This window comes from Prionailurus viverrinus, chromosome C2, assembly GCF_022837055.1.
Source record: "Prionailurus viverrinus isolate Anna chromosome C2, UM_Priviv_1.0, whole genome shotgun sequence".
Taxonomy (NCBI): domain Eukaryota; kingdom Metazoa; phylum Chordata; class Mammalia; order Carnivora; family Felidae; genus Prionailurus; species Prionailurus viverrinus.
The window spans coordinates 1822286-1837706 of NC_062569.1; the positions used below are offsets into that span (position 1 = coordinate 1822286).

At 43.0% G+C, this 15421-nt stretch overlaps 1 protein-coding gene across 9 annotated transcripts in view; it reads left to right on the forward strand.

The window, feature by feature from the left end:
• The window catches only part of CLASP2 (cytoplasmic linker associated protein 2), a 182124-nt gene that overhangs the window by 157607 nt on the left and 9096 nt on the right, over positions 1–15421 (forward strand). For all 9 annotated transcript variants that reach the window (XM_047874374.1, XM_047874379.1, XM_047874377.1 and 6 more), the window contains 5 exons: positions 1952–2058; positions 3459–3612; positions 6884–7112; positions 13819–14012; positions 14520–14648. In XM_047874374.1, the coding sequence (XP_047730330.1) occupies positions 1952–2058; positions 3459–3612; positions 6884–7112; positions 13819–14012; positions 14520–14648 (813 nt within the window). The remainder of the gene's footprint in view (positions 1–1951; positions 2059–3458; positions 3613–6883; positions 7113–13818; positions 14013–14519; positions 14649–15421) is intronic.

Below are 15421 nucleotides of genomic sequence, written 5' to 3' on the forward strand. Positions count from 1 at the left end.
CTTCTCTCGGCTACCCTGTGATATGATGGATGGTTGGTGTCACAGTAGTTGCTTGCTTTTACACGAAGTAAACTTTTGATCCTAGTATATAATTTTTGCATCTGTACTGGGCAGCATCCCCTGAGCAGAATTAAATCTTGTCCTGGAAAGAGAACCGTCCTTAGGCTTAGCGTGTTTCTATCCACTAGGGTGGTGGTGAACATGACCAGGACACGAACAGGAAAGTAAAACGCGAGCAGAACTCCGATGAGGGTGGCGGCTCTGCAGGCCGTTGGAATTAGGACGTGCTCTTTAGACAAATGGGTCCCTGTTGGAGGGCTGGAAGGGGTGACTTGATTGACAAATAACATCTGAAGAAGCTGGGGCTTTGAAAGGCGTGTTCCAAAACCTGTTCACAGGTTTGTGGGTCCGAACTTGCTTGAAGGTACAAACTTTGGTTTTGGGAAAGTGAGGTCTGAATAAATGAAACATTACAGTGTTTTATAGACCTTAAATGGCAAGCATCGTTTCCATAATATGCCTAAAGAACTGAACTTAGGTTTTTTAAAAGGAGAAATCAGATGCATTTATAGCAGGCTTAAGGTAAAGTCTGAGGGTTAAAAATAATCAGAATGATGTCTTGGGACTAAAGCTAGTTATCTTTTTAAAAGGAGAAGGAATCGTTTAATTATATCTTAACAGGCAGGCAAATTAATAATGTGAGTGAATTTTACTTCTTTTTACTTCTGTTTATTTTGAGAGAGCATGAGCAGAGAAGGGCATAGAGAGGAGAGAATCCCAAGCAGGCTCTGAGCCTCAATCTCACAAGCCATGAGATCACGACCTGAGCCAAAATCAAGAGTCAGACACGTACGTAACCGACTGAGCCACCCAGGCACCCCAGGATGGGGAGCTAATTTAAAATTGTTAGTTTGGGGGGCACCTGGGTGGCTCAGTAGGTTAAGCGTCTCTCTCCCTGTCTCTTTTTTTTTTTTTTTTTTTTAACGTTTATTTATTTATTTTTTTTTTTTAATTTTTTTTTCAACGTTTATTTATTTTTGGGACAGAGAGAGACAGAGCATGAATGGGGAAGGGGCAGAGAGAGAGGGAGACACAGAATCGGAAACAGGCTCCAGGCTCTGAGCCATCAGCCCAGAGCCTGACGCGGGGCTCGAACTCACAGACTGCGAGATCGTGACCTGGCTGAAGCCGGACGCCCAACCGACTGCGCCACCCAGGCGCCCCAACGTTTATTTATTTTTAAGAGACAGAGAGTGCGAGCAGGGGAGGAGCAGAGAGAAAGAGAGACACGGAATCCAAAGCAGGCTCCAGGCTTCGAGCTGTCAGCACAGAGCCCGACGTGGGGCTCGAACTCACAGACCGTGAGATCATGACCTGAGGTGAACAAAGTCTGACGCTTAACCGACTGAGCCACCCAGGTGCCCCAGGCATCTGACTCTTGATTTCGGCTCAGGTCGTGGTCTCATGGTTCGTGGGATTAAACCCCACATTGGCTCTGTGCTGACAGTACAGAACCTGCTTGGGATTCTCTCTCTCTCTCTCTCTCTCTCTCTCTCTCTCTCTCTCTCTCTCTTTCTCTGTCCCTCCCCTGCTCACATGCGCACTCACTCTCTCTCTCAAAATAAATAAACTGTTGTTTAAAAACAAAATTGTTTTTAAAAAACAAATGGTTAGTTTGGGGTCCAATGAATCTTTGAGGAGGAAGATGTTGATGATATTTGAGGGTAGGAAGTGGGTAAGGAAAACAAGAGAAGACTAAAGAGTTAGATTTCCAAATAGGGGGAAGGTTTTTCCCTACAGAAAGCAGAGATAAGGACATGAATATTTAAAATACTGACCTGCAAATACAGCTCTTTCATACTGTTCAACTTCTTGATTGCATGGCTTCCTTAAGAGCCTTTTAGTTGAACTTACCTGTCATGTGTTAACATTTACTTGACTCCCCCATCAGGGTCCCACGGGGAGTCCTTTGACAAGGCCAACAGCACGTTCACCAGCCAACTGGTCCAGTCCTCTTACTTCTCCTACCAACACATCACAGAATACTTTATCTCCAAGGTAACAAAAGAGTTCTTTTCCATCTTGGCTTGTGTTTGCAGATTCCCACCCTTAGACAACGGACACTGATAAAATTCCAGTTGATTTCCACTCAGCTTCAAAGGTCTTGACACGTAGAAATGTAGCAGATTCAAAAAATGTTTAAGTTTATTCCCAAACTAGGCCTTAAGTGAAAATAACGCATAGGATATCAAATTTTTTGGTAAGTGCAAAGGACACTTACTTTTGTAAAATACTGCTTGATGCGTTAAATGGCATAGTTATGTTTCTCAGATGTGCTTATAGACAAAAGCATAAAAATAGTGAAGAATGGGGAAAGGCTAAGTATGAAATAGCATTATGACTGTGTCTTCGGAAAAAAATGTGACTATGAGATTGGGCCTTAATACAAAATCTAAGCTGTGTGAACTTTTCACACACTTGTGAAGTTCAAGCATAGGCTGTATTTCAGATGAAGTTCTTGACTCATTAATGGACTAACATTTTTTTCCCTTTTCCTAGCTTTTAAAAACATTTGCATAGCAGTCCATTTTTATTAGTGTAGTTATTAATTTTATTATTAGCCATGTATCATAGCATGCTTCATCATATTCATTACGTTTATAGAATACTTCAGCATCTGAGGAAGAAAAATACATTGCAGACTTAACATCTAGCCTAGTTATTCCTTGTCACACATGTGTGACGATCTGATGGCTGAATTCCAGCTTCAGTTGAGTTTTAGAATCTGATTATAGAATTGTACTATAAACATATGTTCAGTAGTGAAACTTCTCTGCCTTCTGTAAATTTGTGTATAATACCTTTATCTTGTCTTCAAGTTGTGCCATTATTGTAAACAAATCACAGGAGTTAGCAAACTTTCTGTAAAGGGCCGCATGGTACGTATTTTAGGCCTTGTTACCTGTACCCAGTTCTGCTGGTGCGGCGTAAAGGCGGCCGTACAGGAGCCCGGAGTAAATAAGTGTTGCGGGTACCGATACCCAATACAATTTTATTTGCGGACCTTGAAAGAAGAATTTTATGTAACGTGAAATTTTATTTCACGTGTCATGAATTGTTACTTTGACTTCTCTCCCAAGTGTTTAAAGAAGTAAACATTTTTAGATTTCACGGGTCATGGTTTGCTGACCTCTGGTTAATCAGAACATTTTTGAAGGTGAAAGACAAACCAGTTGTTAAGGGCTATGCATTCACAGTCCTTGTAAGCTGCCCTTAGTTGATGGACCAGGGGACATGTGCCTTCACCGTTGACAGTTGTCAGGTTTGATTTGGTTTTGCTAATTGTGCTTCGGGGAGTATACATTCTCATCCTGTTGTTAGAAATACCCTACCTAATCTCAAATGTGTTATGTGTTTTAAAACGACACCCAAATAACAATTAGTCGTCTTTTTCATAGTGCATTTGATTATGACACAGAAAATATGAACTCTGAAGATATTTATAGCTCTCTTAGAGGTGTCACTGAAGCAATTCAGAATTTCAGCTTCCGTAGTCAAGAAGATATGAATGAGCCGTTGAAAAGAGATTCTAAAAAAGATGATGGTGATTCTGTGAGTATTTGAACATTCTTACGGTGCAGACTTGTTCATTAAGAGATTTTTCCTGGGTTGTGTTTGTTTTTTTTTTAACTTTCTGTCGTCTTCAGATGTCACTTTTTAGGGGTCACTCTATAAGCGTTCAGTGAGTATCTGCCCCACGTCGGGCACCGTGCTGGGTCTTAGATTTTACAAGGCAAAGTCGCTGCCCTCAAGTTCCTTATGAATTTTCTGATAGAGATGAGTACTATTGAGTTTTAGGTTAGAACATAAAATGAATCTGTTTTTTTTAACGTTTGTTTATTTTGAGAGAGAGAGAACATGAACACACACAAGCAGACTAGCAGAGAGAGAAAGAGAATCCCCAGCAGGCTCCGCACTGTCCACGCAGGGCCCCGCGTGTGGAGAGATCTCACCAGTCGTGAGATCCTGGTCTGGGCCGAAATCAGGACTTGGACGCTTAACCAGCTGAGCCACCCAGGCTCCCCAAAGTGAATCTGTTTGAGATTAATCGGTCAGGGAAGGCCTCTCTCAGTAGGTGATTTTTCCACCGAGACCTAAATGGGGCCGTACAAGATCTGGGAGAGGAGAATCCCATAGAAGAAGTGGCAAGTCTAAAGACATGTAGATGAGAGCAAGTTGTGCCTAGTCGGGAAGCAGGATGAGAGGCAGTGTTGTTGGATCGTTGTGAGAGGGTTGGGGGGTGGAACGTGGGCCGGATCACATGGGTCTCGTAAGACCCAATGTGTTTCGATTTTTCTTTCCCCCTTAGCGCAGTGGTGGAGATTTGTGTCATCGGTTTGTATGGCTCCAGTGAAGAATGTTATGACCCATTTTTCTGACATTGGTGAATACTGCTCAGTTTGTTCATACAAAGAGTAGTTGTTTGGGGCGAGGGAAGGGAAAAAAAAAGAGTAGTTGTCTTTTACCCTGCTGCTGCTGCTTAGACTTCTCTCAGAACAAGCCATCCCGTCATTTCCTATGGAATCTGTGGTTTCTCAGCGTTTGCAGAATTGGGGAGCATGGCAGTTCTTCAGCACATCTCGAAAGGGCTCCCTCCTCTGCCTTCCCGCTGTTGTTTTTCTCCCCGTGCTATCGGGCCAGAGCCGGCTCACCACTCATATTTGAGGTTCCCCACCCCAAAAGCAATAACGGTTTGGTAAGAATCACTGCTGAGACTTTTTTTCCTCAGAGATCGCAGGGTGCGGGGTGGGGAGCTCACACAGGATTCTGGCCGAAGTAACTTCAAATCCCGCTTCCTGGCAGATACCCAGTAGTCAGATGATATTATCACGTCTAAAGCTCAGTGTTTGTGTTAGGAAGATGAGGCGACGACGTTGTACTCTGAAAGGTGTTGTCAGTGTCAGAAGTGATACGAGTCTGTCCAGCCCAACTTCCCTCTGGAGCTCACATGCCTCCAGCCCGCTTCCTGCCGCACCTGCAGTCTCGTCCACGAAGCTGCTCCTCTGTGTCGCGGTTGGTAGCACTAGTCACTTAGCCAAAAGCCTGGGACCGGAGAGTTGTCCTCACCGCCCCTCTTTCTCTCATCCTGCACGCTCGCTCTGTCGTCCCGTTTTCAAAATAGATCCAAACTCCGTCCACTTCCGTCACTGCCATTCTGGCTCCAGCCGGCCTTACCGTCAGTCCTCTCTCCCCTGGGCTGTTAAAATCGGCACCTAACCGGCCTCCTTGATTTTGCCGGTGACCCCCTGTCATGTCTTGGCACGCCTCCGCTTGTAACCCTGTGGGACGTCCCAGAATAAAAGCCAGCGTCTACACAACAGGCTTTTTTTCCCTGTCACTTCTCTGGCCTCGTCTCCTGCCGCTTTCCTCTGCTCCAGCCACACTGGCTTCCTTGCTGTTCTTGAACTTCCCGGGCGTGCTCTTGCCTCCGGGCCTTTGTCTGGGCTGTTCCCTCTGTCTTAAACCTGCTTCCTGGCTGATTTCCTTCAAGTCTTGGTTCGCACGGCTTACTCCGACCACCCTAGCCGGTCTGCACTTGCCTCCCTCCCACCGCAGCACTCACGGTCCCTTTAACACGGCACCACCTCCCGCACGCGAATCATCTTCCGCCATTCTGTCTACTTTACTCATTCGTTAGTTTTGTACTGTCTGTCCCCCAACTAGAATGTAGACTCCGTGGAGGTGGGCAGCATTCTCTTTTGTTCGTTAATATATCCCCCCTGCCAAGAATGAAGCCTGGCACACAGTAGGTGCACGGTGAATGTTTGAAGAATATTAGTAAAGCACCTGAGTAATGGCTTAGCACATAGTTGCTGAGTAGACGGTGGTGATGGTGATCTGGTGGTAGTAATGAGTTTCATACTAGTATTAGAATCAGCGTTAGTATTGATGTTTTATGATAAAAGTATGTTCGTGCGCTCCAACTCCATCAGGCATCCTTTCAAAAGTTACAAGCCTTGAGGCCTTTGGTAAAAGTGTTTTATTATTTTTTAATGTTTTACTATTCATTTTTGAGAGGTAGAACAAGCAGGGGAGGGGCAGAGAGAGGGAGGGAGACACAGAATCCAAAGCAGGCTCCAGGCTCCGAGCGGTCAGCACAGAGCCCGACGCGGGGCTCGAAGCCATGAACCGTGAGATCATGACCTGAGCAGAAGTGGGACACTTAACTGACTGAGCCACCCAGACAACCCCCTCCCTTTTTTTTCCTTTTTTGAGAGAGAGACACAGAGAGAGGGTGCACATGCGAGAGGGAGAGAGCAGGGAAGGGGGAGGGAGAGAGAGAATCCCAAGCAGACTGCATGCCCAGCATGGAGCCTGACGGAGGGCTGAGTCTCAGGAACTGTGAGATCATGACCTGAGCCGAAATGAAGAGTCGGCCACTTAACGAACTGAGCCACCCCGGCAACCCCAAAATTTGATTCTTTTATACTTTGTTGACATCCTGTCCTTGTGTGATTTACTACCTTAACAATGGAATGTGGCAGCTTTTAGTTCCGTGTTGGTAGTGAAAGTCCTTTTACGTCTTTAACTGGCATAGAGAGCTGTAATTGCCTGCGTGTTGTTTGGTCAAGCCCTTAGCAAGGGAACTGCAGGAGTCATTGGAAACAACATTCTTTTATGGTTCTTATTTGCTCTCACAGCTGCGGGTTTTGGTTTTTTTGTTTCTGCTTTACATCTTTACAGTAAGCTTTGACATTTTGAATGTAAGTTTTAACTCCTCATGTTGGTTCCTTTGAAGCAACAGAGAAACATCTTTTTTAGAATTTCAAAGAGATATTTGAAAGTGAGTTAATTTTCTGCGCCTTCCCCTTCCCATTAATAGATGTGTGGCGGTCCCGGGATGCCTGACCCAAGGGCAGGAGGCGATGCTACCGACTCAAGCCAAACCTCCCTTGATAATAAAGCTTCGTTGCTCCAGTCGATGCCTGCTCATTCCTCCCCACGCTCGCGAGACTATAATCCATATAACTATTCAGATAGCATCAGTCCCTTCAATAAGTCTGCCCTCAAGGAAGCCATGTTTGACGACGACGCCGACCAGTTTCCTGACGGTAGGTCGTGGGTCATGTTTGGTCACCTGTGCTTTCGGGGGCTGGTAATCAGTGGAGCAGGAGAAATACCGTAACTCCCTAAGAAGTAAGGAGCTTCGGAATGGAGAGGTGTTCCCCCATCTTCCAGGAGCTCCTTTCTGGTGGTTTGGTAGTTTTCTGCCCCAGAGTGAGAAACAGGGTAACCCTGACATCATCCTCAAAAACCAGGAAAACCATACTGACCGCCCAGAAACAAGTGAAGTCCACTGCGGCTTAAATTCAGTTTATCTCTAGACGCCGTTCAGCCGTTAATTTTTAGACCAGCGTGACAAAGCCTTTGAAGAACTACTCATTCTTTGTAAGGGCCCTTTAATAAAGTGTGAAATCATAAACTCTCATAAGATGCGTTCACGACCAAGTGTGGACAAAGTCACCATTAGAATTTGAAGTCAGCTTAGGACCAACTCCAACACTGTCAGCGGCTTGGACCGAGGGCACGGGACGAGCTCCAGCACTCACGGTGCTTGGACCAAGGGCATAGGACTGAGTTCCAACATTGACTCCGCTGCCCGGCCTGGTGCTTGGTTGACTGTTCCTCAGCGTCCCTTCTGAAGGACGATGGATACGTACTACCTATCTGCCCTTCCAGCCACACTTTGCAGTTAGGTTCGAGTAAGATGTACAGAGACAAAGTACAAAACACTGCATATGGCTTAGGTATTTTTCGTAAGAAGGAACTACATTTTTCTCGGCAAATTTATATAAGTCATTAATTTTTTACTGAAGATTCAAGTAATGTAAAATAATAGATAACTGTATGTGGGTGAATTTGAAAATCCCCCCCCTTAACATTCGTATGATACTACACTCGGGTAGTTTCTGGTTTTCCTTTGTTCCCCCAGTGTTGCTGTCAGTGAACATGTTTCTGCATAAGCTTTTATGCACCTATGTAAGTAATTTACTCTGAGAGATTTCTAGAGATAGAATTGCTTGATAAAGGGCTATCTAAGGTGAAGTTTTGAGAGTTACTACCCAATTACTGACTCAGAATACTTGGCCAGTTGAGGTGTAGTGCTGATTGCCTCACCAGCACAGAATACTCAAACCTTTTAAAATTTTGTCACCATGATGGATATAAAATAGGTCATCCCAATGATAGCATTTCCTTAATCACTAGAAAGATTGAGAAGTTAGAGATCAGCAATCTTTTCTTAATTTTTATAATTTGGTAACTGGAAAAATATCTTCATTTTTATTTCTTTGATTACCAACCAGGTTGACGAATCCTGTTTTTACCAATATGTCACGTTAAGAGTCTTAATGTATCGGGATGCCTGGGCAGCTCAGTTGGTTAAGCACCCGACTTTGGCTCAGGTCATGATCTTGTGGTTCATGGGCTTGAGCCCCACATCGGGCTCTGAGCTGGCAGCTCAGAGCCTGGAGTCTGCTCCAGATTCTGTCTCCCTCTCTCTCTCTGCCCCTCCCCTGCTCATGCTCTGTCTCTCTCTGTCTCAAAAAGAAACACTTTAAAAACATTTTTAGGGGCACCTTGGGTGGCTCAGCCGGTTAAGCGTCCTTCTTTGGCTCACACCATGATCTTGTGGTTCATAGGTTTGAACCCCACATGAGGCTCTGTACTGACAGCTCAAGGCCTGGAGCCTGCTTCAGATTCTGTGTCTCCCCCCCCCCCCCCCGCCCCTCCCCTGCTTACACTCTGTCTCTCTCTGTCTTAAAAAGAAACAAACATTAAAACAAAAAATTTTTTTAATAATATAAAAAATTGGGGGCACCTCAGTGCCTCAGTCTGTTAAGCGTCAGACTTTGGCTCAGGTCATGATCTCACAGTTCATGAGTTCAGGCCCCACGTCAGGCTCTGTGCTGACAGCTCAGAGCCTGGCTCCTGCTTCGGATTCTGTGTCTCCCTCTCAGCCCCTTCCCTGCTTGCACTTTCTCTCCCTCTCTCTCTCTCTCTCTGTCTCTCTCTCAAAAATAAACATTTAAAAAAATTTTTTTAAGTATTAATATATCTCAATTATCACAAAGACAAAATTATGGCAACTTGCCAAACTCTGAATTACAGAAGAATCTATAAACTGCCGAAATGATTGAATTCGGTGTATTTTGATCTGTCACAATTAGCTGGCTCTGTTGCTGAGGTTTCGTTGTGGCAGCAACAGAACCGGAGGGAATGCATTGGACATAGCGTGTGCCTGTCCCTTAATCCCTGCGTGGTTCCAGCAGCCCAGTAAACTGAGACCTGTAGCTTAGCAACTTTGTTCTTAAATTACTTAGGTACAGCCGTCACAAGCTGGCAGACCAGACTGGGTCCGCTGACATTTCTTACCTCAGCTGCAATTTATGTATTTTTTTTTTTTAATTTTAAAGCAATCAAAAATTTAAAAAATGAAGGTACAGCACAAAGAACTTTCTCTTGACCTCTTGAGAGTAAGCTTCAGACCGATGATCCGTCACCTCAAGTACTTGAGGATGTGCTCTCCTTAAACACAGACCCTCTCCCACATAACCCCAAGATAAGCCTCAGAATCAGGTGATTATCATTCGTGCATTAATAATCGCCTGTCCTGAAACCCCATTTGAGTTTTGTCACTTGTCCAGTGAGAATACCTTGTAGCCAGAGGACCCACTTCAGAATCTCATCATGTCTCTGTAGTCTCCTTCAGTGACCGTGGCACTTGTGAAGTCCAGTTATATTTTAGCATCTCCCTCGGTTTGGGTTTGTCTGATGTTCTCTTGTGATTGGATTCAGGTCATGTGCTCTTGGCATCAGTGTCCCAGAAGTGATAGTCCATTCTTCAGGTAATAAATGGTTTCACTTTGCCCAGTGACCGGTGATAGAAACTTTTATCACCTGATTATGTTGGTGCTTACCACGCTTCTACACTGTGAAGTTACTCTTTTTATAATTCATAAGTGCTTGGGGCACCTGGGTGGCTCAGTCGGTTAAGCATCCGACTTCTGCTCAGGTCATGATCTCACAGTTCGTGGGCTCGAGCCCTGCATCGGGCTGTGTGCTGACAGCTCAGAGTCTGAATCCTGCTTCAGATTCTGTGTCTCCCCCCTCTCTGCCCCTCCCCTGCTCATTCCCTGTCTATCTCTCAAAAAGGAGTCAACGTTTAAAAAAAAAAAAAAAAAGTATAATTAGTAAGTGCCTTGTAAGGTGGTACTTTAAAACTGTGTTAAAATGTATTCATTTAAAAAGTTTCATGTATGTATTTATAATTACATGAACTCATGGTTTGCATTGTACTCAACCGTTTATAATTTGTAATATCATTATTTATGTTGATGCTCAGATTGCCTTTGATTTGACCTGTTCTCTTGCCAGTGTCCCCATCCTTGCATCTGGCGTGACAAAATGTTGTGCTGTCCCTGCTTGAGTCTTCCAATCAATCATTTCCCCAGGGGTCGATCCTCGGTTTCATTTAATAGAAAATGGTCTTTAAAGGCTAAAGTTTGAGCACTAGGTATAGCCACTGCTAGTGGGATATCACTCCCCCAAGACCTCTCAGCGGCCAAAGCTAAGGGAATATATGTATACGTATGTCTATCCATGTGCACACATACACACGCTGGTGTGTACCTATTTATTTCTGTATCAAGAGCTATGAGTTTACATAAACTCCCAATTCAGTTTAGCGCCGTAAGATTATTTCTAGTATCCTCCTGTTCTATATGGATAAGCCCCCCTTTGTGACACTGAGCAACCTGCCTTTCATTACCTTTAATATATTTACCTATTGGATCAGTCCTCCTGTCTGCAGCCAGCTTTCCATCTCTGCCCCTCCTCCTTCTCCTGCACCCCTCACCTCTGCCGCTCCACCTGGGTGCACTCAGCCTCCTTGGGCTCCGACTCCCGGGGCCATGGGTGCCCTTCTCCTTCTCCCTGGGCTCTCATAGGTCACACCTGGTCACCACTCCATGTGGACACCCTTCTTGCCCTGGCTGAGCCCTGAAATTCCGTAGTTCACCACTGTCGGGTGTGGAGACCCTGCTTACGCTGCTCAGAAATCTGTGTTTCCAGGCCTGGTCATCTGTAGTTTGGTGAATGGAAAAATCTCTTCACTGGTGAGGCTAAAGAATTATGTTTTTACCAACTGCTCAGGTTAAGAGAGTTGATATTATCACAAAGCCAAAATTATGACAGTTTGGCAAGGTTATCCACTTATTGTCTAATTCTCTTCTCCTTTACTAAAGATCATATATTTCCCATTTGTTAAAGGAAGACATGTTTGGAAATTACATAACCAAAATCTAAACTGGGTGGAATATTTTTGAACTTGAGAAAATTTCTTCGCAGCATAACACTTGGTTGACTTCTGAAACCTAAGACAGCCATTTTACGTTGAGTAAACCCTCTCTGAAAGTGGATAAGCCATCAAACAAAATAGTAGTTGCTCTAAGCTTCATATCGCAGTTCTTTTCATTTATTGTCTGTGTTCATTTTTAAACTTGAGGTGGGGAAGGCCTTGTTAGAAAGGCCTATTTTATTGTGAACCCTGCTAACATTACCCATTCTTTTTAACGTATTGACCTCCATTGGTTTTTGGATTGTCCTTTCATGTCTGCCTGGTTGCAAAATTCCTCCTCTTCTTTTTTTTTTTTTTTTTTTGGTTTTTAAAATCCATAACTTTTGGCAGGATGTAGTTATTTTTTTAAGTCAGAATTTCTGTAGAAAGAAATTGTTTTGAAATTCTGAGACTTAATTAGTATGTCTATTATTCAGATGATTCTCTACACATTACAGACACATGAGTGATAAATTTATCAAGATTAACGTGTCACAAAAAACTAACACCCCACTAATGTCCACATGACCTTTGTAAAGTTTACCAGAGACCATAAAATTTCAGAATATTACTGCTGGCGAGGATGATACTGTTATTCAAGGAATCCTCTTATCAAAGTTTGCCAGTGAAAAGAACAGCCCATATATTTTCAGCACTGCAACAGAAATATTATCAGAGTTGTAATTGGGCCAATATTTATCATAAAGACGCAAGAAAACCTATTAGTTCAGCCCAGGTCCTCCCCATGACGGTAGGAAGTCGGTGCTCTTTTCCCATTTTACTCGTGAGAAATCTGAGCCTCCGCAGTAATTAGGAATGTACCTCTGTCGCACTCAGGATCAGAGGCACAGGTTTGGTGGGTCCAGAGCCTTTTCTTTTCACATGACCTTGATGCCTGTCTATCAGAAGAGGAAATACGGTCGGTTACACTTTATCTGAATTAATGGCTTTAGTCTTATCTCATTTGTACGATATAAGTAGTTCGGTTTTGTAACAAATGTGTTTTCTTTGGCAGAAATGATTTTCCTGTCAGTCACCTGTCCAGACCATTTTAGTCATTTCTGATTATCTCCTAGTGTAACTACAAAGCTTATATTCGTAGAGAAAAGAGCTGCATTCCCTGGAAAGCATTCTTTGGTGACTTGCCTTTATTGGGCCGAAATAAAATACACTCTTACTGGAACAATCCTCTGTGCAAGTCTGATAACAGAACTTTGCAGGAATGACTTTTATGAGGTTGATAGAGACGCATTTATCCTGCTTTGGTATTTCCTGTTAAACTGGCAATGCTGTTCCAGTGCTGGTCTGTATAAATGAAGTTACTGTGGATAGTTTTCATCCTACAAGTTAAGATGTTGATGTTATCCTTAAACTCAGATTTCTTCTTCTTCATGGTTTGCTCTGCACTTTATAGAGGTTCTTCCACTTGATCTTCCAAAACCCCAACTTGGTTCACCTTAGTGGTCATAGATCTTCATATATGTGAGTGGTCTTCTCACATATCTCAAATTTTTAAGTTCAGTAATCCTATCTTGTGCGCTGTGTATGATGACGTTAGTGTTCTAATTGTAATTCCATGAAAGTTGTCAGAGCAAACTTTTTTTTTTAATAGTTAGCGAATGTTGTCATCATTTTGGCTCCGTTTTCCTTCCCTATCATCTGTTAGTTTTACTCTCGTTGAACTCGTCTGTTCTAATGGTTCAGCTCTATTTCTTTTCCTCAGGTTTCTGAATCCCCCCTTAAGTAAAATATAGTCTTTCTTAGGGCGCCTGGGTGGCTTAGTCGGTTGAGCATCCGGCTCTTGATTTCAGCTCAGGTCATGATGTCTCACAGCCCTGAGATCAAGCCTTGCTTCGGGTCCCGTGCTGGGTGTGGAGCCTGCTTAAAATTCTCTCTGCCCCTCCCCCACTTATTCTCTCTCTGTGTCTGTCTCTCTCTCCATACCCCAGCTCCCTCAAAAAAAAAAAAAAAAAAGATTGAGGGGGAACTTTACAACGGTAGGGTCACGTTGTCACCACCTCAATCTGTTGGCCATTGTTGGTACCTCTGAAAATGGAGGCATCAAACATTGCGAGCCTCCTGGCGTGACACCACAGACGTGCATGCTGATGTACTTAAAGATAAAAGATAAAGTGGTGTATTTGCATTTATTAGAGATATTTCAGGAAGAATGGGGAGGGAGGAAGATGAAGTAAGAACGGTAAAATCTGGCTAATTATTAAATCTAGGCGATGGGTATATGGGGTTCATGATATATTTTCTCCATGTAAATTTTTATTATAAAAAGTTCTCAGCTAAAACTGATGGGTTCAAGATGACTAAATGGAAAAGAAAATGAGTCCTTTTTTTCCCTTAAAACTAAAGTTGTCATCCCCATACTTAACAAGAGTTACAGAATTAATCTTGTGTCCTCCTGCCAGATCTCTCCCTAGACCATTCTGACCTGGTTGCGGAGTTGTTGAAGGAGTTGTCTAACCATAATGAACGTGTAGAGGAAAGAAAAATTGCCCTCTATGAACTCATGAAACTGACACAGGAGGAATCTTTCAGCGTTTGGGATGAACACTTCAAAACAATATTACTTCTGTTGCTTGAAACCCTTGGGGATAAAGAGGTAAATGGCAGAATATGTAAATAATAGCCTGTTTTTCCTGTCTTGATTGCCCGTCCTTGCCTGCTAATCAAGTGCTTCACAAATTTGGAAATTGAGAAGATCGGTCTCTTTTACTGTTTCTTCCCGTGTGAAATTTTCATTATGAGTAGTTTGTCTTCTAAACCAACAACTCAGTTGATTTGGAACAATTGACAATGGGAGAAATGAAAGGTAGCTGAAAGTGTTTTTATAGAAAAGTACTTGTTTTGCGTATTTAAACCAGTTCAGAAGTAAAATTTCCTTTTTCATAGAATGTTGTTGGTTCTGGATCTCCTACAAATATATAAAGTGTGACGTAAGTTTTCAACTAGAGATGTGAAAACTTAATTATGCCATATACCGTATGCTTTATACAGTTGTCTACAACTTATCCCTGCCCCAACGTTAAGATCGTTAGTACAGATACAGAAAATGTAGTAGATTGTCTACAACCCAAAATATTAAAAACATTAAAATATTTCTTCTTAGCCTACAATCAGGGCTTTGGCGTTAAAGGTTTTAAGAGAAATCCTAAGGCATCAACCAGCCAGATTTAAAAACTATGCAGAACTGACGGTCATGAAAACGTTGGAAGCACATAAAGACCCTCATAAGGAGGTGAGTTACCTGACACTTAAGTTACTATTTTATTCTCAGTACCTCTGATGTGATTTCATGAAACATACAAACATTGCTTGAAGAGTACCCTTGGAGAGTATCCATCATTTCAATCAAACGAACACTTAACTTCGATGTTCCGGGTAATATCTGATGGAGTTGCTGTCATATTTTTTCTACTAAGTGAATTATGGTGATATCGTGGGCTTTCCCCTAATACAACCAGCTCTAGGAAATAATCCTGATTTCATATCCTCTGTAATTTGTCTTGTAGTTTTCTACTTAGAATCGCCAGCCTTCTCTTTCCACTTACCGATAAGAATTTGGTTTTTTGAGATAACTAATGAAGACAAGAATCATTATTTTGAGGTGGTAATAAATCGCCTCTGGGAACTAGATAGCTGTTAAAAGTTTATTCAATAAAATAATGAGGATAGCTTTCCTGGAAGTCCTGTAAATCTGTCTCCTGTATGCATTTACAGTTGTGTGAAAAAACATTTGGCGGGGGTGCTTTTTAAGTTTGTATTTAAGTTCTAGTTAGTTAACACAGAGTTGGATTAGTTTCAGGGGTACAATACAGTGATTCGTCACTTCCATACAACTCCCCAGGTTCATCACAAGTGCCCTCCTCAATCCCCATCACCTATTTCCCCCATCCCCCACCCACCTGCCCTCTGGGGACCATCAGTTTGTTCTCTAGAGTTAAGAGTCTGTTTCTTGGTTTGTCTCTCTCTCCTGTCTCATCTCTTTTTAGTGACAATATTTCTACCACC